General features: G+C 51.2%; 1 protein-coding gene across 12 annotated transcripts in view; it reads left to right on the top strand.

Moving 5' to 3' along the window:
* Positions 1-24,791, top strand: part of Itpr1 (inositol 1,4,5-trisphosphate receptor type 1) — a 315,448-nt gene that overhangs the window by 199,134 nt on the left and 91,523 nt on the right. For 5 of the 12 annotated variants that reach the window (XM_047534485.1, XM_047534484.1, XM_047534483.1 and 2 more), the window contains 5 exons: positions 2,520-2,552; positions 10,204-10,239; positions 11,562-11,612; positions 16,491-16,623; positions 18,603-18,793. In XM_047534485.1, the coding sequence (XP_047390441.1) occupies positions 2,520-2,552; positions 10,204-10,239; positions 11,562-11,612; positions 16,491-16,623; positions 18,603-18,793 (444 nt within the window). The remainder of the gene's footprint in view (positions 1-2,519; positions 2,553-10,203; positions 10,240-11,561; positions 11,613-16,490; positions 16,624-18,602; positions 18,794-24,791) is intronic. The other 7 variants (XM_047534490.1, XM_047534489.1, XM_047534488.1 and 4 more) reach the window with 2 other exon arrangements.

Raw genomic sequence — 24,791 nt, 5'->3', positions numbered from 1 at the left:
CGAGTCAGGTCACATAGAAATAATGAATTTGAAACCATCCTGTGTCTTCCTGTTCAAGAACGGTGGTGTGCTCAGATCCGTCTCCTTGCCTGGAAACAAAATTCAAAAAAAATAAATAAATAAAATTGAGAACTGTCACCCGTATTAAAAAGTAGACTAAAATATACCAGAATCCTTGTACGACTTGCACTGTTTGTCACGGTTCACCAGCTTAGTAGGCGTATCTTAACACGATGGTACTACCTTCTAGGCTTCTCGTTGGGTGCAACGTACAGCGCTCAGCCTGTCTCCGGCCTTATCTCAGATCGGCCTCGCCGATAGGTATCCTTATGGTTCCTATTTTTAAACATGAGTGACAAGACTTACGTTCAGAGAGGTTCAGAAACTTGCCTGGGGTCACACAGCCGATAAGAAGGGAGCCAGGAACTTAGAGTCAGACAGATGGCCTGATTCCAGGCAGTGGCTCTTCACCACTGCATCCGAAGTGAACAGACCGACAACACTGTTTCTAAGTTCACCAGTGGGTTTAGCATGTACGTTCTCATCGATGATACATAATCGTGTAAACAGGCACAGTGGCCCCAACGGCACCAAGTACGGCAGCACTTAAACACGAGCTTAGTTCTGAAAACAGTCCCCATTGATGCCAAGGATCCACAGATTGTGACCGTCCCAAGACCATCCAGAACCTGTGGTTTTGATCAGATCCCCCGCGAGGAGTCAGTCCAGGGAGCAGCGAGTGGCGGCCTCTTTGTCCTGGTCCATTGCCCCAAGAAATGCCTGTCCAAGGTCTCCTAGGCGATGAAACGCAGGGGCTGAAGAAGATTCAAGAAGGCTGTCACCAGGTCTGAGTCACAATCTCTGCGCTGGTGCATTTTTCTCTTATTATAATAAAATACCAGAAGCTGGTGGCATTTAAAAAAAAAAAAAGTTGATTTAGCTTCCAGTTGGGGAGACTTAAAGTCTAGGATCAGGTGACCTCATTAATTTGCCCTCTGGCAAGGACCAGATGGGGTTGGCACCAGGTGGGAGGCTCTGTGGGAACCAGGGAAAGGGAACTCGCCCGGCAAGAACTAACTCCACGTCCTTGAAGAAGGACCTTAATTTCTTCCCAGGGAGGACCGTCGGTGACATGAAGGTCCTACCACCTCCCAGCATCGCCCCACTGAGGCCCAGCCTCCCACACGTGAACCTTGGGGGCACCTGACCCACCTCATAGCAGTCGCTTAGGAATGAAAATATCAGTAATTATTAAGACTCTAAAATGCAAAGGACCAGAAATGCGTGTTCTCCCGAGTGGAAGAGAAGATCAAGAACTACCGAAATATGGTGCAAGACACTTGTCTGTGATGCCTCTAGCATCCTCCTCACCTGTATGTCCAAAGTAAACTTCGGATTTATTTGAGTTTATCTCAGGACTTCATAAACACTTTGATTCCTACTAAGCTCTGCTTTTCATCTAACAGATTAAACTGTGTCCATATTTAAAGAACAGAATGAATAAATATAAATGAATAAGCCTGGCCTAGATAAGCATTTCTAAAAGTTAATTCGAATCTCTCTCCAACTCCCCAAAACTCTTCAGGCCCCTGGGCCCTGCCAGAAAAAGGAGGCACGGTCAGCTCATGAATTGGCTACTCTTGTCCTTGACCAGGGTTTTTTTTTTTTTTTAAGCTGCTTAAATTCTTAGTTAAAGAGCTTTGGAAAGAATTTTGGAGGCCAGGAATGAGTGTAAAAGGGCATCTCAGAATGGATTTAAAATGTCATTTTCCCTTCCGAACAGTCGTGGCTGTTGGGTCCTGGAGAGTCCCGGAGCCCAGGTGAGGCCCGGCCTCCCTCTCCTGCAGCCGGGTTACTTGCCAGAGCTGCTTTGTTCCAGGTGAATAAAGCGCTCGCGTTTCGAGCTGTGGTGTATCCACTTCAGTTCACAGCACCTACGAAATGCCGGACATGGTAGGAATCACAGGGGAACCTTCCATCCGTGCTGAACAGGGTGACCGTGGTGACTCTCCTGTACCCGAGGCTAATAGGCGCGACGTTGCCAGTGTGACCTGGGTGGGCCCCGGCCGCCCTGCCCTTGCCCCCGGTCATCAGCAGCCTCAGGCCCGGGGGCGGCGGGTTCTAGCTGGGCCCGCCTGCAGGGTGGGTGTCCAACCCCACTGACACCCTGAAATGAGTCGGAGGCCGCGGCTTCCTCCCCAGCGGAGCTGCTGCGGCTCCGGGCTTCCCCTCCACACTGCCTCTCCTCTGCCCAAAGGGGCCCTTGCTCTGGTTCCCACCGGTCCAGCTCTGGCCTCCGCCCGTGAGCGCAGGGCTCGCTGGACACGTGGCTGAGTGACTCGCCAGGTGTGATGCCCAGATGTGAGGGAACCGCGGCAGCGACCTGCCCACTCCAACCCTTCCGGCAGTCACCATCTAACCACGCCCGCAGGCGAACCCCAGCGCGTTTGCCAAGTGTGTAGCTCAGCTGGCGGATTTCCTTTTCTAACGTATCTTTCTTTTTCTTTTTTCTTTTCCAGCAAATTTCCATTGATGAGTTGGATAATGCTGAGGTCCTAATTTTCTTGCTTTTTTTTGTCCTTAATGTCCCATGGTGGCGTTTCCATGACACTCTTCCGGCTGGCCCTGTGCCCTGTCTTCTGGTCTCCATGCTGTCCAGTACCTGACTCTGTGTAGCGTCCTTCTGGGAGTAAATAGTCTGTCCTGTCTCTGTGACCATTTCCCATGAGTTTGTTTGCCATTTGTCCCTGGAGATCCTGTCTGAGTCTGGATAAAGATTCTCAAAACTCTGATTTCACTCATTCGTTGTCTAGAATCTAAACTGAATTTGTGGTTGGCATGCCGTTAACCTCGATTTCGGTATTAACATAAGGAACTCTTCTATCCCGTAAAGCTTCTGATGCAAAGAGGTGAAAAAGACTTTGGCATAGTTTTTGAAGTGGTTTTTAACAAACAACAACAACATTCCTGTTGGGTCTGGGGTGGTAAGTATTGAGTCTGAGGCCCACGCAGACATCTTCGAGAGGCATTGTAGTTTCCTAAGTGCTGGTCAGGACCCTGCATTCCTGCGATGAGGAATGCTCTGTATCCGTGGCCTCTCTTCTACGGAAACTATCTGTATATCCAGAAATGGAGATGTCACCCAGTGGCTTCCGTACTGATGTAGCATATTCGTTGCGTTTGCCCAGAATTATCCTGGAGACGCAAGAGTGGGTGGCCGTTGTGTGTGGAGCTTGGGGGCTTCTTACGTATTTTCTGTTTTGTGCATTTTTTCAGCATTTCTTGTTATGTTTTTAGGCTGGTGCCTGGCAAGTGAATGGTACTGGGAAAAATTAATTCGAGGACTTAATGTGTATAATTGAGAGGGTTTAATTGATTGGCAAGTTGAGCATGCTGGAATAGAATTTCATTTGACTTATTACAGTCATTTTTCTGGTCTGTTTTAATGATCCGTTTCCTCTTTGGGTAGACTAATTAATACCTTATTTTGAGTGAGAGAGAGCTACCAGACAGAACATGTTGTCTACCATAATGTGTATTTTAATTAATTCGTCTTAAGTGCAGATATTAAGAAATAGTTCAGATCTACCAAAGGAGCGTTGGAATCAGAGACTGGAAACCAAAAGCAACACGAGGGGTTATGAGTTTGGTCCAGTCGTTTCAGGAAGGGAGAACAGAGAGGCAGGTCTCAGCCCACACAGCAAGAGAGTGGCAGAGTAGGGTGGCAGGTCTCAGCCCACACAGCAAGAGAGTGGCAGAGTAGGGTGGCAGGTCTCAGCCCACACAGCAAGAGAGTGGCAGAGTAGGGTGGCACGTAGCAGACTCAGCTCCTGGCTGGTCAGCACAGTGAATCCTTCGAGCACAGAGCTCATAGACATGGGCAGGGGAGGAGGCGGTGCCTTCTGGAAAGAACAGAAGGTGAGAAAAAAAGGAGTTCAGCGGCTTCATTAATTGTTTAAACTACACTGAAAAATATCCTCTGCCGAATTTCTACATTGGCAGCTGTCGGATTCTGGTGTCTGCCCAGTGTGGTCAGTGCCTCGCTGATTTCAATTTCTCCCCTGAAATATTGAGTTTCTATTTGCTGAAGGACACATTAAGTCAGGAGCAGAAGCCCTTCCCCGGTGGGTCGGCGTCTGCGGCGTTATTAATACTCTTGTTTTGCACCGTAGTAATGAGCTGATGTGTTTGCTTGCTCAAGATACGACTTGGTTCTCCTGGCTGGGAGTTTATTGCTTGCTTGTGGAAAGATTCCACAGTTGGAGCAGGTGTGTTTATAATTATACTCTAGGAAATAGAATACTGTCTGTTTATAAAAGAAGAATGTTCTGGCAGGCTCTCGGATTCTTTGAAAATTCCCTGAGGAGGCAAGTGTGGATCCCCTCTGCGTGGTTACCCCTGGTAACCGTCAGCACCCTGGGACACCAGCACCCTGTCCCCAGTCCCTCGGGCTGTTGGGTCTGGCCCTCTAGGCAGAGATGACGCGTTGGCCTTTATCATCGGCGCTGCTCTGGAAGCCACCGCGGCTCCTGGGGTTTCTCCCCCCGCAGATCCTTTGCTCGGCCTGTGCTGCTGGAAGCTGCAGCTGCAGGGGCAGCGCTGCCGACGTGTAATGAGCTCTCCTGCTGCCCAGGACTAGGGCCGCTGCACACCTGACCTGCATGGCCACCTTCCAGACCCTGACGGGTGGGGGGCAGCCCCGAGGCCAGAGGAGAGGCCTGCCTGGGGCCCCACCGCCCCGACTGAGGACAGGCCAAGGCCAGGGGGACGTGCCAGGGGAACTTATAAAAAGGCCCAGTGCCTGCTGCATCCCTGTCAGGGCCCCTGTGGGGCAGGGCGATGTGAGGACAGAGGCAGGGACTCCCTGCGAGAAACGTGGCTTCTAGAATAAAATCCCACCCGACTCCGGGAAGAGGAGGGGTTTGGGTATCTTGGCAAATAAAGGGGCAGAGTCTCCTGAGCCTCTGATGTGACCTTTCCCCTGGAGGCCCGGGGGGCTCTGGGGAGGGGGTTGGAAAGGCCCTGCCTGCCTCGTGCCCCTTCAGCTCCGCCTTAGGTGTGGGGCCTGGTGGGCGTCTGGGTCGCCAGCCCCCAAACCAAGGTGTGCAGTGGCCGTCACCCCAGAAGGCTCCCCGCTCAGCCCGGCGGGTGGCGAAGCCATGCCTCTCTAGGACTGAGGTTTCCACAGCCTGTTCCACGGGAGGCAGATGCTAGAGGACTGGGGACAGCGGTGCCCCCATAAGTGCAGTATCTGCCATGCCGTAGCTTGCACTTTTGGTGGAGAGACAGAAAAATCAGGGTAAGGCGACAGCTGTCAGTCATGAGGAATGTTGGAGTACAGAAGTCCACGGAACCCTGGACGCCTGTCGTCTGGGGACTCCTAAGTGTGTGGGGGGGGTGCCCCGGGAGGTGCCGGCTGGAGTCGCTTTTCTAAACTGCACAGTGGCACGCCCCTCGGAGGGTCAAGAGGCTCAGACCCGAGGCAGAGGTGGCACCTCCACCCCAGGGTCCTCTGTGTGTCCTGGGGAAGGCGTGGTCCCTTCAGAAAGTGGGCAGGTGTGTCCGTTCCTGTGCGTGAGGTGCAATCTCCCTTGAGTCACCGTGCCTTGGAGGTTCTGGGCACAGCGAGCATCTTCGCCCGCCTGCCCTACCCCGAAAAAGCTGGGCTGACATTCCCAGGTATCCGGAGGGGCTGCAGCCAGCTTCCGCTGAGCCCGCAACGTCCCCGCCCCCAGCTGCTTCCCCAGAGACGCCACAGAGGGGCGACCTCGGTAGCCCTCGGAAGGGGGAGTGAAAGGAGAGAGCCGTAGGTTGTGGATTTCCACCTTCAGGGGGCGTCCTCATGACGCCCTACCCGGCGGAGGTGCCCTACTTTTACACTGCTGTGAACTGCTGGCTTGGGCACCTGCCAACACTCGGCGGCGGTTACATAAGAGCCGCTTTTTTTCCTGGAATTTAGGCTCACTGCTGATGTGTGACCTTCAGCAGTAATTGCCAATAAATGCAGCGAGCTGTTTACTGTTAGACACTGGCAACCACAGAGAGCTCAACCCGAGCACGCAGAAGCTCGCAGTCTGCACAGGCCTGTGAGCATTGCTTTTTGTCTTAACGCCGAGAGGATTCCATAATAACTCAAGTTGCACCAGGTAGTCAAATCAGTGCATTTTTTTTTAAGAAAAGAACCCCACTCTCGAGTTCTGAAACTTGTTCTGTAAAATCTACGTAAGGCTGCGTTGTTGGAACAGAGCAACTTTTTATTGATTTTTGTTTCTAAAAGCAAATAGAGTTAAAGAGAATCGTGTCGGTAGGTGTGGAGGTTTGAAATTGTTCAACGAAATGCTATTTTAGTTCGATGTGCTTTTAAAAGCTTTCCATTCCCTTCACGAAGGGTTTTCAGAGGCTGGAGAAGGACAGGGCCCGTCAAGTCCACCTGCAGCCTCATCCACCGTTGTCGGTGTCCTTCCTCTGAGGTTGTGAGTAGGCAAAAAGGGAGCCGAAGACACACTCAGGGCTGGAGGTGAAGGTTCCCTGGGGTGCGCTCACACCCGGCCCTGTCCCCGCTGAAGTTCTCGATTCCTGTTGCCCTTGTGCCAGACTAGTCCAGGCACAGACGTTCCGCTTAGGGAACTTGTAGAAGCCCGGGGATCGTTAAGGGGTTCCTGTTGAGGACAGCGGATAACAAGGGGTGCCTGCAAGCTGGGCTCGTGCTGGTCTGTGGTGGAGACACATGAAATGACTGATGGAAAGATGGACGGGGAGGGAGGGCCCCGTTGTGCAAACACCAAGAAACAGTCACCCTGGGAAGTGGGCGGGCTCGCTTTCCCCGATAGAATATCAGGTGTGTTGTATCATGAAAGCAAACCCACCAGAGGCTCACCTGAACAGATCCGGGTCCTACTCTGGTACCATAGTTTGGAGGCCCTGATTACTGCCTCATCCAGGGAGGACACTTGGGATTTGGTGACTGGAGGTGCTGTTTGCAATTTCTGTTTCAATACCAGTCATTTGGACTCTTTTTTTTTTTTTTCCTACGAAGTTGGGTTTTGCTGACCTTGTCTGAAAACCTAGGAAGACCTAAGACCAAAGTAAACACGAAGAGGCAGTCGGGGACGGGGCCAGCCTTCCAGGTCCAGAGCTCGGCAGGATCAGCTCGCCGCTGATCACCTGTGAAATGGGAGGCTCTCCCTTGACAGGCCGTGTTGGTGTGAGGTCCGAGGCTGACTCTGCCACTCCCTGCGGGGACAGTACGGGACTTAGGGGATTCGCACAGGCCCCCCCAAAACAGCCTTCCTTAACATGTTTGCTGAAGCCTCTACGTTTCACGTACAAAAAGAAAAGAAAAGAAAAAAAAACCTTTGATAATGAAACTGCAGAGAAGCTCCATTAATTTATTAACTAGTACCCAGCACTTTGGGCTTTACGTATTATATTTAGGTAGCTGTTGTCTTCTTTGAACATATATAGCTTATCAGTAAACTTATATTTACTGCAATGATAGCTTACTGTCATAAAATCGCTTTATCCTCAAGGATAGTTCCTCAAAGGCTAAAATTCTCTTAAGAGGAAATGCTGACAGGCAGTTGGTTATTTTACCAAAATATAAATCAGGTTTGATCTGGTCTTTCCCATGCCTGAAAGCATTGTATGTTTTAGCAGGTTGTGTTATTTAGGGAACTTGCCTCTTAGATTTTATGAAATGAAGTTTACTGAAAACACACCAAGTATGACTTAGCTGGAAGGAATCTCAGAGAATACCTGCTCCCATCTCCCTGAACAGGTGAGGAATAGAAGCCCAGAGATGTCCATTGATGGCACAGAGTCTCGCAGAGCCAGAGCCAAACCCTGGGTGGTCCTCAGTCACTTGACACCCACCAGTGCTCTTGACTTTTCCATTCTGTTTCCCAAATGGAGCACATTATAAACTGCCCTCCTGCTAGGGACAGTGAGGCACACCTGTCATCCCAGTGACTCAGGAGGCTGAGGCAGGAGGATTGCAAGTTTGAGGCCAGCCTCAGCAATTAAGTGAGGCCCTAAGCAACTCAGTGAGATCCTGTCTTATAAGTAAAATATATAAAAGGGCTGACTGGGCATGTGACTCAGTGGTTAAGCACCCCTGGGTTCAATCCCTGGAACCAAAAAATCAAAAAGAAAAGAAAATCGCCCTTCCGGTTGGATAATGATTCCTGAGGAGGCAGAGCAGGCTCTGCTCTCTCAAACAACTTCATGATGGTTTTCAAGGTGGGAAAAAAAGAAATGCAGGGAGTTTAAATTTAACGTTTACGTTAACAGTCAATTCAACTGATTTTAAAGCAAGCCCGGTAGTCATTCAGGAGGAAATGGCATGGAGCACAATCATAAAAAAAATCAGAAACACCTACTCTTAGAGTGTTTAGGAAATAAATGATCGATTACCTGTGGCCATTGTGAAAGAATTCTAGATGCTTCTCTGAACTCAGCCCAGGCAAGAAGAGACCTAAAACAAACAGGGATGACACAGTTCTACTTCCAGCTTCTTTATTTAGCTTTGGTTTTGATTGGCAGGGGAATAAGCAGGTAACTGCCTGGCTCCTATTGGAAACCCCTGCCCGTAATCCAGCTGTTCTGGTCCTACGGAGGGAGCCCAGAGGACACGTCGGCAGGAGCGGGGCTGATGTCAATGTCCAGTTGATACCATTGTCTCTATCTCAGACGAAAAGACTGTAGCTTTCATTCTTTCTCTTACCTGTCTTTTTTTCTTTTGCTGCACAAAGCACAAATGTTGGCACGGTTTTAATTCTTTATCCTAAAGTGTACCGAGTCAAAAATACCTCCTTGGGTCGTGTCGTTATTTGTATAGGGAATCCTCACGCGGGGGCCAGTTTTACTTTCCTTCCTACCCTGGCGTCCTTGGGGCCACCGTCTGTGTCCTGGCCCTGGCAGCAGCTGGGTGCTTCCGGGCGAGGCTTTCCTCCCCGAGCCTCGTGGAGCTGGGCTCTGTCGGGAGAGGTCTCTGCAGCCTCAAGCGAGCACCTCCCCAGAGCACCCGTGGCCTTCAGCGAAGCGCTGTTGATCCCCTGCCTCTTCTTCTCATTTTACCTGCTGGAAAATAAAAGCAAACCGGAATTCTCAGGTTACGGGACAACTGTCTTATACGAAGAGGGTATTGCCCACCTCAGGGCTGCTCTGAGCTGGTCAGCGACGCCAGCTGATCCCACCACGCCCGTCCCTGCTGGTCTCCACACACGCCCTGGCCGGCTACCCAACAGCCACCTCCTGGCTGGAGGACGGTCGGTTGAGGCCAAGGTCGCACAGTGAGCGCGTGTGTGCTCCCTGGCTGGCCTCCAGGGCCCCAGACTGCACCTTGCACCAGCCATGCCCCTGGCGTGTGCCTTGGGTCCCGGCAGCCTGTGCACAGCCTGGCAGTCACACCCCACTTGAGCTCCCTGCCCCGGGCACCTGTCCTCTGCACAGACTCCTGGTGAACACGGAGGGGTGGACGTTTTCCTTAGAGCCACCGGACACTCCTCGGAGGTCACTTGTGTGTCCCTGCCAGCGCCTGCCTTTCTCCTCTGTGGGTTAGAAGTCGTGAAGGCGGGGAGGTGACAGAAGGGGATGGCTGTCTAGCTGGTGTGGCAGGAACCCCGTCCACGGAGCCCCTGAGGAAATCACACAGCCACCACGCAGCTCGAATGCAGCATCTCCCTTCCTTCTCCCGGGGACGCTGCTGCAGGGGAGGCTCCCTCCGCAGAGCCTGAGCCGGCACCGCCCCTGCAGGGCTGCGTGGGGGCAGCAGAGAGACCGCAGACTCCTGTCCCCGCAGCAGCAGCGCCCAGCTTCCACAGGCTCCGGGCCACCGGTCACCCGCCCGCCCTGCGTGGGATGCGCAGCGTGGCGTGGCTTCTCCTTCAAACCCCCGATGCGCGTGGTTTTTCGTTAGAGGCCTCTTAAGACCTGGCTCCTCCTTAGTCAGCAGTCCACATTTTTTAATCTCATTTTTTTAAACGTGTTTCCCCCGTCTGGGGCCAGTCATCTCTTCCAGGACAACCACATTCAGTTTAAAAGAGCACGTGTCTGGTCCCCGCCGTGGCCCGAGCCCGCCACGGCAGGAGCACCTCATCTGTGGTCTTTGCCCCCGTCTTGTCCTGGAGTGTTGTCTTCGCGCTTCTCTGTGGCCCGCGAAACTCAAGTGCCCTGACTAACATACCACGTTTTATTCCCAACTAGCTGCCACAGGCTCCAGAGTCCGAGAACTCGACCGAGGTGTGTTGCTCACCCGTATTGGCAGTGCCAGCAAATATGGGTGCTTGTCAGTCATCCCGGTTGTGTCTGAATCGTAAGGAGATGTCTGTCTCGTGGTTGGCATGGGAGGGAACTGATCATGCCTGTGCTGGACGGGACTCTTGGTGTGGAAAGTCCTCCGGAGGTGGACCTGCACCACGCGTCCTCCAGGTGGAGAACATGCCTCTTGGAAGGTCTTCACACAAAACCGCCTCGGGTTGAGACGTTCCATTGAGAAATTCTGGAACCACGAGCTCTTTCTGTTGTCATACAGAATTGACTTTGGAGCCTGTACAGTGATGATCCGGTTTTGAAATTCCGGATATTGATTTAGTTTTGAGTCGAAACCGCGGAGAAAGTTGTAGTTGCACAACCAGCGTGTTCTTTCTGTTCTGTCCTTCCTGCCTCCGTCTGCGCACACTCGGGGAGGGACTAGAAGTCATTAAAGTGTGCGAGACCAGAGGGCAGCTTTGCGGGGAGTCGTGTTTGCTAGTGGCAGAATTAACTTTCAGAAACCGAAGGTCACAGGAGTTCTAGCTAGAAGGAGATGTACTTCACTGGAAGGACGTCTGTCGAAGATCGTAAACGTGAAGCGCAGACGTAGACGCTGAGTCGCAGTGGGAATTGTTCTAATGATCAGTTCATCGTATTCTAATCAGAGTGCTGCACTCGGCTTTGATTAGAATACTTACTTGTCTATGTGGGGGGTTGGGGAAGCTGCGGTCTGTGTATGCGTCTACCCCAAAGTGTGTGTACTGCATGAACTGTGCCCTAACGCATGTCTGAATCCCGAGGCCTGCCGGGTTGGGTCTTGCTTGACAGCCCCTTTGGGGTTAATATACAACCATAGATTATAATACCATAGGCCATAGATTATAATTTTATAATCTCTGCAAAAAAAAAAAAATGCAAAAAATAATGGCCAAGCCAGGCCTCTAGAGGCTGAGGCAGGAGGATCGCAAGTTGGAGGTCAGCTTGCAGTAACTGAGCGAGACCTTGTCTCTAAATAAAAAATAAAAAGGGCTGGGGATGTGGCTCAGTGGTTAAGTACCTCTGAGTTCGATCCCTAGTATGAATAATAATGATGACGATGATGACTTTGTTTTCCAAAAAGTCATATTAAACCATGCAGTAGGGTTGGGAGTGGGGCCTACGGTAACTCAGTGCTGGCATTTGGAGAAATCCACAGATAGGCCTGTTGCCTGTGTGGCCGTGACTGGGGCCGTGCTTGCTGTGTTTGTGACCGATGGTGAAGATGGTGGTCACCTTAGCTGATACTTAAACTGGAATTTCTGCACGCTTAGCAGGAGACTGAATCAAGTCCACCCCTGAGACAACTGGAAGACCACAAGAGGGTAGGTAGCCTGAGTCCTCTGTCGGGAGCTCATGACTGCCCCCCACAGCCCCCAACCATACCCCAAGATTTAAAGTCATGTTGTTCGTATGGTTAAAACATTACTTGGCTCAGGACCAAGCATGGCCTTTGGTGTAAGTGGAAGTAACTGGCGGTTCTACCTATTATCTACCCGGTCAGGGCACTGTACCCAACCAGGCTACAAATAATGACCAAGTGTAAGTTTTTCCTTTCTACTTAAATGAAGTCTAAAACAGTTTTTTTCCTATAATAACTGATGGTTGTTATAGATACCTCAACAGTATACACAAAAACATAACAGAGGTACTTCATAATTACCCCACCCAGCTGTGAAAGCTGCTAGTGCTTTCGTATTTCCTTTAACCACGGGTCCAAGTCAACACAGGCGCCTCGCCTTCACCTAGTCGTTGGGATTATTCTAAGTGTGCCGCCTCTGTACCAGGCTTTGGTGATCTGAGGCTGTATCTGAGCTTTCTTTGGAAAGTTAGCCACTGACCACAGACTCTCAAGTTCACGTGTGGTGTGAAAGGTTTCCCTCTGACAAGGAGATGAACAGAAGTGTCTGAGTGGATTCCTAAAAGGGGACAGTCTTGGCCAAAGGGTAGTTACTTTCTTACAGAGCTGACCACACCTTGCAAAACCGTTTTCTAGCAAGTCATCTGTATCCACCAGCACCTTGAGCAGCATCAGTTTTCATGTTCTCCTATTTTGGAAGATAACCAGATGTCCCGGACTTAGGAGAGCTTTTTCATCATCTGCCAGTTGTTGTGATCTGTTCATGCTTCAGTTTTCATTAATGCTTGCCCTGACCCTACGACACAACCTTCATCCCCATTTCGCAGATTAGGAAACTGAGACTCAGATCAGTTGAACACCTGGCCCAAGGTCACAGAGTCAACATCATGGCAAAGCATGCCTTGGAATTGTGGGCCTCCGTACCCCGGAGGGTTTACCCCTGATGCTCACATGCCCCAGCCACTGCCCAATCCTGTGGAACCCCCTTTTTCTGGTCCTCTTACCCTGATGGAGAAACAAACTCCATCATTTCTCAGACTGTGGCTTGAGCAGAGTTCCTGCGGAGTTTGCGTCTTGCAGAATTTGGAGCACAGTGTGGTCGGCCCTCCAGTGTCCTGTATCTCCTGCCTCCCGTGGACCAGGGGCCCTTGAATTCACATGTTTTCCATCCTTGCTGTCACAGAAGCATCATCCTAGGTCTCAGAGGTAGCCGGCCATCCCTTGTGGCCTCAGCTCCCAGGAGACTCGGTATTGAAAACCTTTGGCATTAGAACAGAGGCCAGTCTCTTTTTGCCAGGTCCTTGCTGTGTGATGTGGGGCAACTTGGTTAACCTCCCTGTGCTTCAGTTTCTTCTGTGTAAAACAGAGGTGATGTGGGTCTCCATCCCTTGGGGCGGTGGTACTGACTGATCCAGGGAGCACTGAGCACAGGGTCTGGAATACACTGAAGGGATTGACTACAGGTTGGAGTCAGCCTTGCATTTGGAAATGCTTGGATGGTCTCCTTCTCAACAGGAGTAGGAAAAGCAAAGTATCTCTACCCTCGGATGCCACCTTTGCACTGACCAAGGCATGAGAGACTCCCAGCCCGTGTGAGAAGAGTGATCTTACGTGAAGCCCGTGACCTCAAGTGTCTGGGACCAGGAACCCAAAAGACATGTTTCCTCTTCTTCGCACGTGACTGCGTTAACTCCGTGTGTGGCTTTATTCCCACACAGTTCACAGTTGATATGAATGAAGACTCACGGGTGTGGCGGGGTGGCACCTGGCCGTGTGCCTCCACGTCCCCGATCTACCAGTTGGCACTGTTTTAACATGTATCCCAAAGGAAACTCTCCGTAACTTTTCCTTTTGAGTCTTAGGTAATAGTACGTGTGGAATTTCTTAGTGCAGACACACCTCTGATATTCGCTTGCTTACCGCGTACCTGTAAACTTCTGGGGGGAAAAACTGACAGGATTTTTTTTTTTTTTAAATGCACAACCAAATGCTAAAGCTGAAGAGGTGATGCTATTTGGGAAGACATTGTCCCCCTTCTCTGCAATCAGATTTCTTAGCTTGGTAGATCGTGAACAGCTTAGTCCTTGGGAGTAATGTTTATCAAGATGATTAGAAAGGGTTTCTCTGCAGATTTTTAATTTTTCTTAAATTAAACCAATAACTCAGAAAAAAAAAAACAGAATTTTTCCTTGAACCTGTTTTTACACCAGGGATTTGCATAACTTTTAATAATGCTTATCCATTTTCTCTTCCAGTCCCCTTCTACCAAAAATTTTCAATTTTTATTCATTTAGAAAAATAAAAGCATCTCATTTGCTACTTAAGAAAAACAAAAATAAGTCCTACTTGCTGTTTTTTTTTTTTCCTGTACATTTAAATTTTGTGAGGAGACTGTATAAGGTGCCTCACACCTTATAATTAAGTGGGGGCTAGTTTGTGGGGAATGTGCTCCTTCTTTTTTCCCCCTAATGAGAACATTTCCCCATACTCTCTTCTGGGGAGATGTACCATTTGAGGCATCCGTTGCTATGGTAACTGCTGGGGCTTTTCTGCGGGAGGAGAGCCTGAATGGCAACGGGCAGTCCCTCCGTGTCCAGCTGGGCACCCAGTCTGCAGGAGCAAGGACGTCCTGTCCGGAGTCCTTTCTTTCTCTCCTGCCCGTCCGACTGCGCGCGGCTCAAGGTCTTGCTGCTTCCCCGCAGTGGCGTGAAGGCTCGGGTACTATGACTGGCGGGTCCCCCGCCGACTTCCCTGGACCAGCCCAGTCAGCCCTGGGGTCTTCCAGACTCCTGGCCTCCAGCAGACATCTGCCTCCCCAAGAGCCTGCTCCTGGCGCCAGGATCCAGCCAGCCTCCTCTCTCCTTCCTACTCTTCCTCCCGGCACATCAAATAGGTGCCTCGGGATGGTTAAAAGGGAAAATCACCTTTCATCTCTCTATTTAACTCACGGCTGACCTTTTCTTTTCCCCTGTTCCTTTCTGAGTCTTTCTTGAATGTTCCTTAACATCTGTTTCTCTTAGGAAGTCCGGCTTTTAAATCCCCCGTTTCCCATTTTGATGTGTTTTTTTCCCCGGTGCCTGAGCTGGCAATACCAGAAAAGCTCTCTCAATATCCAAATGGGGTTTTCTAAGCTGTCAGTCTTGTAATGAAACCTGGTTCCCCACCGGCAAGCCATTTTTTTTTTTTTTTTTTCTTTTTTTTTAAAGTTCTTAAGACATTACAAGTAACTTCCTCCTTGGATCCCATCTTGGAATTTGGAATTGACAGTCAGTCCAGGTGGGAAATGAGTTTTATGAGCTGCTTCCCTCATTTGCCCCATTTCTTCCCATAATTGGTGGGTAGAATGGAGAAGGGAAAATTGGGATTTTTTTTTTTTTTTCATTTTCTGCCCATTCAGGTAAAACTCAGCATCCCCCTTCCCTGGCTTGTCACCTGTTGACCTCATTCTCTTTGTCCCTGAGAGAATCTTCGATTAGCAACTGGTTGAGTTAACTGAGGAGGTGAACCAGCCTGGGTGGCCAGGTATCCATGTGCTTCTGTCAGCCAACAGGGCCCAAGTGGTCTCTGCCTGTTCCTCCCTGCCTGGTCCCTGCTCCGAGGCGCCCTACTGCTGTGGTCTGCTCCCTCCCGGGGGGTTTTGTCAACACGCATCCCTTGAAGTCCGCAGACCTCTTCTCATAGTTTATTAACAGAGCTCTTTAAAAATCCGACTGGCTCCCTTCCAGTGGCAGGGCCCTTCCGGAGTGTTCCAGCTCTCTATTTTAGAGACCTGCTAGATTTCAGCACCTTGCTCTGCTAGACTTCTCACTCACCTCTCTTGATGACGCACTGTAGGATCTCCACGCCTTCCCACTTTGTCCCTGGGAAACCGTCCAGAGGAAAGCCACCAAGCCTTGGACTTTTAGAAATGGCACAGATCAGGAGATAGTCCGGGTGTCCCTGGGGAACTTGCCTGAAAATGAGATTAAGTCCCTGGGCTGACTAGCTAGCATCCTCATATTCAGAAGAAAGTCAGTTCTCTGTTTTTTTATTAGAATTGTGAGTGATTGCCATCCTGGTCCAGTATTCCTGGAGTGTTTATATGTTCAAAACTTTTGTGATGAAGTTGAAATATGGAGATGGTTCTGACAACCCTGTGGTTAACTCACCTTCACCAAGCCATCAACTCAGACCCCTCTTGTTTATATTCCTCCCTACTTCTCCTCTCATGTTATTTTAAAGCAAATTCCTGACCATAAAGTCATTTTATCTATGATGGTTGTTTTTGACTGACGTATTTGACACCTGCCACCAATTTACTCCCTCTGTTGTTATTTTTTCTTCACCATTTGGCCTATCAACTATCCTTGTAAGAAAGGCTTAACTTTTGGCTCTTTATATTATTACACTGGCTTATTCTCTCTTACTCAGTATTTTCTCAGGACCTTGGTAGGAAGTCCTGGGCTTGGAGTAACATTTTTATACCACGATGTAGAAGCTGACCTATAAAATTTTCAGTGAGTCCACGCTTTATCAGCATACCCCAAAGCAATTTCTATGTTTTTATTATTGTTAGTTGCTCTTCAAAATTAGCATTCCTTATCAATGTGTGAATATCACTTCAGATATTTCATGTTGTAGGCTGCTGTCTTTAAAAAAAAAAAAATCTGTTCTCCTGAGAAAATATTGAAGTTAACTTCAGAGTTTTCAAATGCTTGTATTAATCATTTATTTATTTTCACTGAATGAAACTGGGCCACTTATACCTGAATACCCATCTCCCCCCCCCTTTTTTTTTTTAGTGTTAGTCGCTCAGTTATGCATTAAATCTAGAACCTGATTTCATTATCCTGTTTGAATTAAGGGTGAGGCACTCAGGCAAATTTTGGTCAACCGTTACTATGGAAACATCAGACCTTCAGGAAGAAGAGAGAGCCTGACCAGCTTTGGCAATGGCCCACTGTCACCAGGAGGACCCAGCAAGCCTGGGGGAGGAGGTAGGCTGCCTGCCGTGCTAATGAGCTGCGCGTGTGAGTCTGGCGTGTCCCACGGTAGCTGCGTGTTGCTGCTTAACGGGTTGGAACGGGATGAATGTGTGTGTTTTCAGCAACGTGTTTTGTCTGTGGTCTGCTGTCAAACTGAGGTCTAAACCCATTTCCCTGCAAAATAGCACTGCCCTGCAGTTAGGAGTCGATGAAGGCTTTTGTCCCTCCTCCCCAGGCAGAAGCCCTCTTGGTGAGGTTTGAGTGACTCAAGGAACTAGGTTTTATTGTACATTTCCCTGTGGCCATTAGGACTCACGTTTTCCCATAAAACGGGGAAGACACTGGCAGCCAGCATGGTGAAAAGCACCGGGTACCTGCTGCCAAGGGCTCCCCCGCTCTCCATCCTTCATCTCATTTTGGCTTCCAAGTTGGCCATTGTGTGATGGGCACGTCAAACATCTCTTCAATGGAGGAGATGGAGTTTCCTGAGGGCTCACTTGTAGTTTGAACATGGCCCATCTAGCTTTAATGCACATGCCGTGTGCACCCCCAAACTCCTGTGGGAATTGACAAAATAAGTACATAAGGGTTCCTATCCCAAAGGACTCAAAAGCAGATCTGTGAAGGTGTTCCAAATCAGCTTAAGCACAATTACAGGTCAAAATCTTAAAAATAGTGACTCCATGCTGGGTCTCACATAGTTTTGAGTCTTGGGGTGATCCAGTAGCTCAGTGCCCAGAGCCCCGGTGAGAGTTGTCTGATGGCCTGATGATTGTAAGTCGGCTTAAGATCCTTGGTGGGTTCCATTCAAAGCAGAAAGAAACTCAGTGCTTCGTGTTGAATACATTCATCCTATTAGCTTCTAGGGAGGGAGTGTGGGATCCTCATCAGCTGGACCTTGATGCACATCTGCTCCGTTCACAGAGCTGTGTGCACTTTGGAGATGACGGGGTTTCTCGGTGCATCCCTGAGCTCAGCTTTTCAAACCCAGAAACCCCCTGTGGTTCTCTTGCACAAGTTCCTCGTGCAACATCTCAAAGCATTTTCCGGGGTTCTTTGACGATAGGTGAGGCCACTGGGAGGCATCATGGGGGAAATGCATGGAGCAGATCCAGTGTAAGGAGCTGTAGCAGAGAAGATTCTGCAACCCGCTTTCCACCTTGTGCTCACCGTAACTATAGACGTGAGGCCACAGCCAAGGACAAGCAGTGCAAAGGAAGTGGCGTTGACTTGACCTTGGCAGGGAAGGGTTGATGGACGGTTTTTTGCTTCCTGAATCCAATCAGCCCATTTCTCCATGTGCTTGATGTTTGTGTTATTGCCAATAATACAAGGCCTGTTCTTAAGTACTTTGCAAACACCATCAGAACCCATTCCACTGAGTGCCCGGGGCTCTTCTTAGGTGTATTCATCTCATCTGAAGCTCTGTGAAAACGGAGCTTCCAAGTTGCCCACTCTGTGGTAGGTACGGTCTTGATATCAGTTCCACAGCCCGCTCTCCCTATCCCCGGGTCTTGGCTCCATGCCAAGCCCTGCAGCAATGCCGAGTGCAGGGACAGATGGATTATGGGATTGGGCGGGTCTGGGTTGGGTAGAAAGAGGGCGATAGTGATCATTAGGAGTATTTAGCAAGCGTCTGAGTGCAGTCCATCTCTCAAACCAGCTCTCCAGAGTTCTGCCCCAAGCGATTGCATTTTAACGTGACACTCTTGGCTGGATGGCTTGACGGGGGACGGAAACGTATCGTTTTTCCTTCATCTTACCCACCCGAGTTCAGCACCGTCTCCGCCACTTTACTGAACACTGGGCATCCTGGGGCACGCCACCCCATCTCTGTGTTCGTCATCAGCACTTCCTTTGGGGGGTTGTGAGAGGGTTGAGAGAGCCCTCAGGGACAGCCCCGTGTCCGCGTGTGCGTGCTTGGCGAGGGTGCAGAAGCGCTCATTCGCGGCCCTGTCTCCCCGAGTGAGCGCCCTGTTCTGTCTCCTCAGGGGGAGGCTCGGGATCCAGCTCCATGAGCCGGGGAGAGATGAGCCTGGCCGAGGTTCAGTGTCACCTTGACAAGGAGGGGGCCTCCAATCTGGTCATCGACCTCATCATGAACGCGTCCAGTGACCGGGTGTTCCACGAAAGCATTCTCCTGGCCATCGCCCTTCTGGAAGGAGGCAACACCACCATCCAGGTGAGTGGGCGGCTGCTGTGGCCCCTCTGCCGAGCGGGAGGAGGGTCCTCCGGCCACAGGCCCGGGAGGTGCCGAGCCTCCTCCGAGGGGCCGCTCACGTCGATACCTTGCTGCGAACCTTTCGTCATTTCACGTGTCGTTCTGAAACATGAGTGTCATTTGGAAACTGAGAAAACACTGAAGGTGTTCAGACGAACCTGGCCCAGGGCCGGGGCCACGTCAGGTGTGTTGAATGGATCGTTAAATGAATTTTACTTACAGTTTTTATCCAACAGTGTAGGTGAGCTCATCACCAGATGACCCAAAGAGTGTCTGGGCTCTGTGTACTATTTAGAAGATTTAATTTTCAGCCGAATACCTGTCATCCCAGCAACTTGGGAGGCTGAGGCAGGAGGATCACAAGTTGAGGCCAGAGTCAGTGAGTTAGCAAGGCCATAAGCAACTTTGTGAGACCCTCAGAATAAAACAAAAAGGGCTGGGGTGTGGCTCAGTGGTTAAAAAGTTTTAATAAGTACAAAAAATTTTTTAATTTTTATATCTACAGACACTGCAGATGCTGCTCACTATAAATTTCTTCTTTTAGTGGAAAATTAAACTATTTCGAACTAATAGGAACAGATAGGAGAAGAACCAGAATCGATGAGTCAAATAGATGAGTTTTTATTAGCTGGGTATGATATTCATTAATGTTTAAAGCTAGAATGTTGGTAGAAGTTAAGGAGACAATTTTAAAAACATAAATAATACAACTTTTGAGAAAAAAAAGCAGCTTTTTTTTTTTTTAAGAGATGGGAGTCTCCTATGTTGCCCAGGCTGGTGCTGAACACCTCGACTCCGGTGATCCTCCTGCCTCAGCCTCCTGAGTAGCTACAGGTGTGCCCCGCTATGCCGGGCCAGAGGTGGCATTTAAGATGGTTCCCTTAAGCATTTTTAACATCCTTCTTGGTGCACGCTGCTTCTCTGTGGGCCCTCTGAACCGGGTTCTTGGCCTTCTGTGTATATTGACCTGGCATCTTCTGAGCCTTGAATTGAAACCCAGGGTCTGGACTACACAGGTCTTGGTTCTTTGGCAAATCGGAAAAGGGCAGTTCCTCCAGGGGCGTAGAAGTGCCCCAGGCCAGGGCACCTGGCGAAGTGGGGCTTGTCTGTGAACCACGTGGGTTTCTATGCCCAGAGCAGTTGCGCTGTGATCCAGTGGCCGTTTTCTGTGTCTGTGACCCTACTCGGGGGTGCAGCGTGGTGGGGTCTCTAGGCGCTGGTCTCTAGCCTGTGGGTCTGCAAGAATTTTCTTGAGACAGATCAACTGTGACATGAGGGCATCGTGGGTTTCTCACAAGCCAGTGCATTGAGGGACGCCAGACCCTCTGCACTGATCACTCTCAGCTCCAGAGTCCTCACGTGAATGAGTGTTGATAGTGGGTGATGGTTTTTCTTCCCCATTTGGCTACTGGGCCAAATAAGAAATCCTAGGTCGTTTCCTCCTTTCCCTAATTTTTAAAAAAGCTGATCTGAGAAATCCCAGAATTCCAGAAGCCATCTCAAGAAATGGAGCAGCAAGGATGTAGGAATACACACACACACAGGAACCTGTGCGTCAGGGACGAGGCACAGCGCCAGCCACACAGCGGGACTGAGGCTGCCCCCCAGAAGTCTCAGCAACGCCATGTGAGGAGGTGTGGTCTGCAAGGTGGGAGCTGGGGTCTCGGAGCTGGCAGCTCGCGGCGATTTGGCCACACTCTGCGGAAGACAAGGCCGGGAGAAACCAGGAACAATGTGCGTGAGAGGGGGAGGGCCCAGGCACGGAGGCGGGGCTGTGTGCGTACCCGGCAGCCTCCGATCTGGCAGCACAGCACAGGTAAGCTCGGGACCCAGGAGCTCCCCTGTGCTGCAAGGAGGCAGCCAGGAATGAAAGACTTGATTTGCCAAGTAGCAGATTTGAGGGTCAGCGGGCGTGGAGGTCTGCGGTGCGGCGTGAGGACCTGGGTAGTGAAATTGCACGGTGCCTGGAGGTCGCTCTGCATGAGCAGGTCCCACCTGCTCTTGAGGCACAGGTCACTGTGCCAGATGGTGAGCGGCTGATTGTGTCACTGCAGTGACCCTCCGGCGACACGCATTTCATAATCCCACGCTGCACACCGTAAACATACACGGTAAAACTTACCTGCCTGAACTACTCAGGAAGTTAGGCAGAGGTAACAAGAGCCTGAACTCCAAGGGAGTCCCGGGTCACAACTCAGGAGGGGCGTTTTCCAGGGGCACACGGGGAGCCCCTCAGGTGCTGGAAATACAGTCCACGTGTTTGTGCGGCAGTTACACCCGCTCATGGTGTCGACGCAGTGAGCCGTGCGCGTCAGCGTGGCCTGCTTTGCTGCACCCGAGGGATGCTTTAACATGATCGGCGGGAGCCGGCTGGTGGCTCGCTGGCAGAGCGCTTGCCTGGCATGTGTGAGGCACTGGCTCCGATTCTCAGCACTGCATATAAATAGATGAATAAAATAAGGGTCCATCAGCAACTTAAAAAAAAAAAAAAATTGGTGGAAGAAGAGAGAAGCTGGACCTTCTTGGGACTGATGGGGGAGGGAGGAGGGACGGACTAAGGTGAACAGAGACGCTCTGCTGTTCCCTCCTGAGGCCCAGCCTGGACCACCAGTCAGTGCTGACCGCAGTGGTACCTGATGGGGCTCTGCAGGGGGTACCTGATGGGGGGCTACACATCCCGGGGACTGGGGGTTGCCTGAGACGCCACGGATTAAGGATCCCGTAAGCGTGGGGCGGCTGCAGGGGCTGAGGGCCACCGGGTGGAGTCTGGGATTCTGGCAGGACGCGTGTTTCTCACGGCGTATCCCTGGTGGCACGGAAGCCGTTCCTCCTTCCCGCTCTTCATCCCGTGCAGTGATGATGAACATCAGTCTCATGTTCACACACGTGTGACTCACATGCTTGGGATCCAGATGAAAGGCCACCCGGAGCGGCCGGAGTTCAGCCCCCGGGGAGGTGGCGCTGCCCGGGGCTCACACACGGGGACCCAGTGGGGTGGCCGGCAACCCGTCCAGGGTGGGAGGGCGTGGCTCTGCCGCCCTGTGCCTTCCGGGCCCTTCTGACCCAGCGCCTCGGGGTTGCCCCGACCTTTTCTTCCAGCCTGGGGTTGACTTTGTGAGCGTCCCCTGGGCCCCAGGCTTCGCTTTCCCTGAGAAAATGGTGTGGAACTCGGGCTGTGGCTGGGGCCACTTGAGGACAGGAACCCTGCGGCCCCAGGGAGGGTGATTCAGAGTTTCATCTTGCTGTGGAGGAGCTGGTTCAAAGTAGTGAATGGCCAGCGGGAAGCCAGCCTGGCTCTGGCCCGCCTGCAGCGGTGGCTGTTAACGATTGCCGGAGACCTGTCATCCATTAAGGGCAGGGCTGCTCCAGCTGGAGCTCGCTGCACATTATCACTTCCTGTTCTCCGGAGGCGATGACGTGCGCGGCCTGAGGAAGGGAAACTGGCCTCTGGTCAGGTGGGCTGCCTGAGATTCACTGTTCCCAGTGACAGGTGGCAGAAAGGGCAGTGGCCGGGAGGCAGGCAGGGCTAGCTATTGCCTGTCCCAGGAACGTCTGCAAAAAGGTGCCCGTGTTTAGCAGGACCTCCTCCCAGGACCTGGTCCACCTTTCCCTCGGGAGGGAGGGAGGAGAGCAGCTTTCAGATTCAGCTTTGTGTGAGGTTAGGCAAGGTATCCCTGGGCTTCCGTTCTCGTGTCTGTCGAGTGTGAGGCATATACATGGACTTCTGGGTCCCTTGCAAGCTTTGCGTCAGGACATTGTTCAGCAATCATCAACTGTTTCCCCAGGGAGTCTTAGAACCCGATAGTGAAGCGCAGCTGAGTCCTTCCTTGGCTTGTGGAAATAATTACTTTAAAAAGTGGCTCTTCAGCAAATCAACCATAGTATATCCGTGTGGTGAGATACTATTCGGCAATTAAAAAGGAGCACACCCTTGATAAGGCGGTAACCTGGATATGTCTCAGAAGTTTGATGCTGAGTGAAAGGAGTTCTCACAAAAGGTGGCACACGGTGGTTCTTAGAGTCTGGTGATAAAGAACAGATCACACCCACCAGGGTTTTGGGTAAGAGGAGAATTTAACTATAAACGAGTACAACAGAAAGTATCTGACGAGACAGAACTGTGTGTTTTGATGGGGGTCACATAAGTCTACACAGGTGTGCGAATTGATACAACGAAACACCAAAAAGTCAGTTTTACCCTACAATAGTTTTACAAATTAAGAAAAGTCAAAATTTTCTGGGTCTGGAGGCCTGCACCTAACATCCCAGCAGCTCAGGAGGCTGAGGCAGGAGGATTGAAGGTTCAAAGCCAGCCTCAGCAGTTGAGCGAGGCTATGAACAACTAGTGAGACCCTGCCTCAAACTGAAAACTAAAAGGAATAGGGATGTGTGGCTCAGTGGCTGAGCCCCCCTGGGTTCAGTCCCTGGTACCCTCCCCTCTGCACACAAAAAAGGCAAAAATTTGAGGACGGCAATTATAACCAACAGTCATTAAGTGCCTCCAAAGGGCTAAGAAGTATGTGTGGCTGCCTCGGATGGAGCATCTCATTTTATCCTTACAGTCTCCCCATGAGGTGGTACAATGATGGTCCCTTTTGGGAGACCAGGAAAGTAAAACTCGACATAGTTAAGGAACTTGCCTGCAGTCGATACGAGCAGGGAGAAGCAGAGCTGAGATTTGAACCTGGGCCACCCCAAACTCCTTCTTCTCTCTGTGGCTTCATTTTTCAGCATGCTCTAAGCAAGAGCGGCCGGGGCCCTGCAGAGGAGGATGCATGGCTCCTCTGGAAGGGTCAGGGCCCGTCACCTTCAGAGACAGAGGTCTGGGGCTGGAAGTCACAGCTGGAGAGTTCAGTAGAGAAGACAAAGGATGAGTGGCCAGCTGCATTTTGTGGGTGGCTCGCCATTTAGGAAGCCCTTGTACCCAAGGCAGCTCATGTGAGTGCCCCAGAGCCTCTGCCGGGTATCCTGGCATGCGTTATCCTCATGGTCTAGATGAAGAAACAGAAGTTCAAGGAGGCTTTGACTTAGGCCACAGAGCTAGATAAAACCCAGCCCAAGTGTCCTAGGCCTCTTCCCCACCACCCGCCACGTCCATTTTGATCATCTGAGAAACCACCTCAAAGCTGCATGGCTGCAAGCAGTGGCAGTGGGGCCTGCGCTTGGCCCAGCCAGCCGGTTCTTGTGCTCCCTGTGGCCGGGCCAGGCCTGCAGTCATGGGGGCTCGATCGGGCGGGACAGCCAGGGGGGCACTTGGGGCTGGGTGTCACCTGGGAGCTCAGCTGTGTCTTGATTCTCGGGTGGTGTGGGCTTCCTGGAGCAGGTGGCCGGGTTCTGAGAGCAGAGCTTTAAGAAACAGGAAGTGGAAGCACCCAGTCCTTTTAAAGCCCGGGTTTGGAATTCCTAGAATGTCACTTCTTCCACATGCACGGTGTGGATCAAAGCCATTTGTGAGGCCAGCCCTGTTTCAAAGGTGGGGGAGCAAAGCTTGGGCCTCTGGCTGTGAGGAGGGCGTGCGGACCAGGAGCGAGGAGCTGGGCTTCCTTGTGAGCGTGCGGAAGGGGCTGGTCGTGACTGATGGAGCACCCATCTGGGTTCCTCAAGCCCCCAGCACGATGCTGCAGCTACACAGAAGGTAGACGCCATTGTCAGGGGAATCGAGGAGCTTGGTTTCCTTGGGAGTTCGTTGCCTTCTTTGCAAAAGTGTTGACACACATCGTCCCCTTTTAGAAGGCGTGTGAAGATTCAGTCCTGTCCTGAGGACAAGGTTCCTGGGGACCCCAGCTCTGCAGACCCTGCGAATCTCATTGCCCAGAACCCGAAGGAGTCCATTTACGGGAAACCAGAAGGAATGATGAAGCAGAGCTTGCTCCGCCTCCTGCAGTCCGCTCCCCCTGAAACCCCTCCTCCCTGCCCTCCCACCCCACGCCTGAGAGGCCCGGAGGCCGAATGTAGGTGG

Source organism: Sciurus carolinensis, chromosome 19, assembly GCF_902686445.1.
Source record: "Sciurus carolinensis chromosome 19, mSciCar1.2, whole genome shotgun sequence".
In the NCBI taxonomy this organism is placed as follows: domain Eukaryota; kingdom Metazoa; phylum Chordata; class Mammalia; order Rodentia; family Sciuridae; genus Sciurus; species Sciurus carolinensis.
The sequence above is the reverse complement of the archived record's forward strand: the minus strand, read 5'-3'. Positions and strand labels throughout refer to the sequence as shown.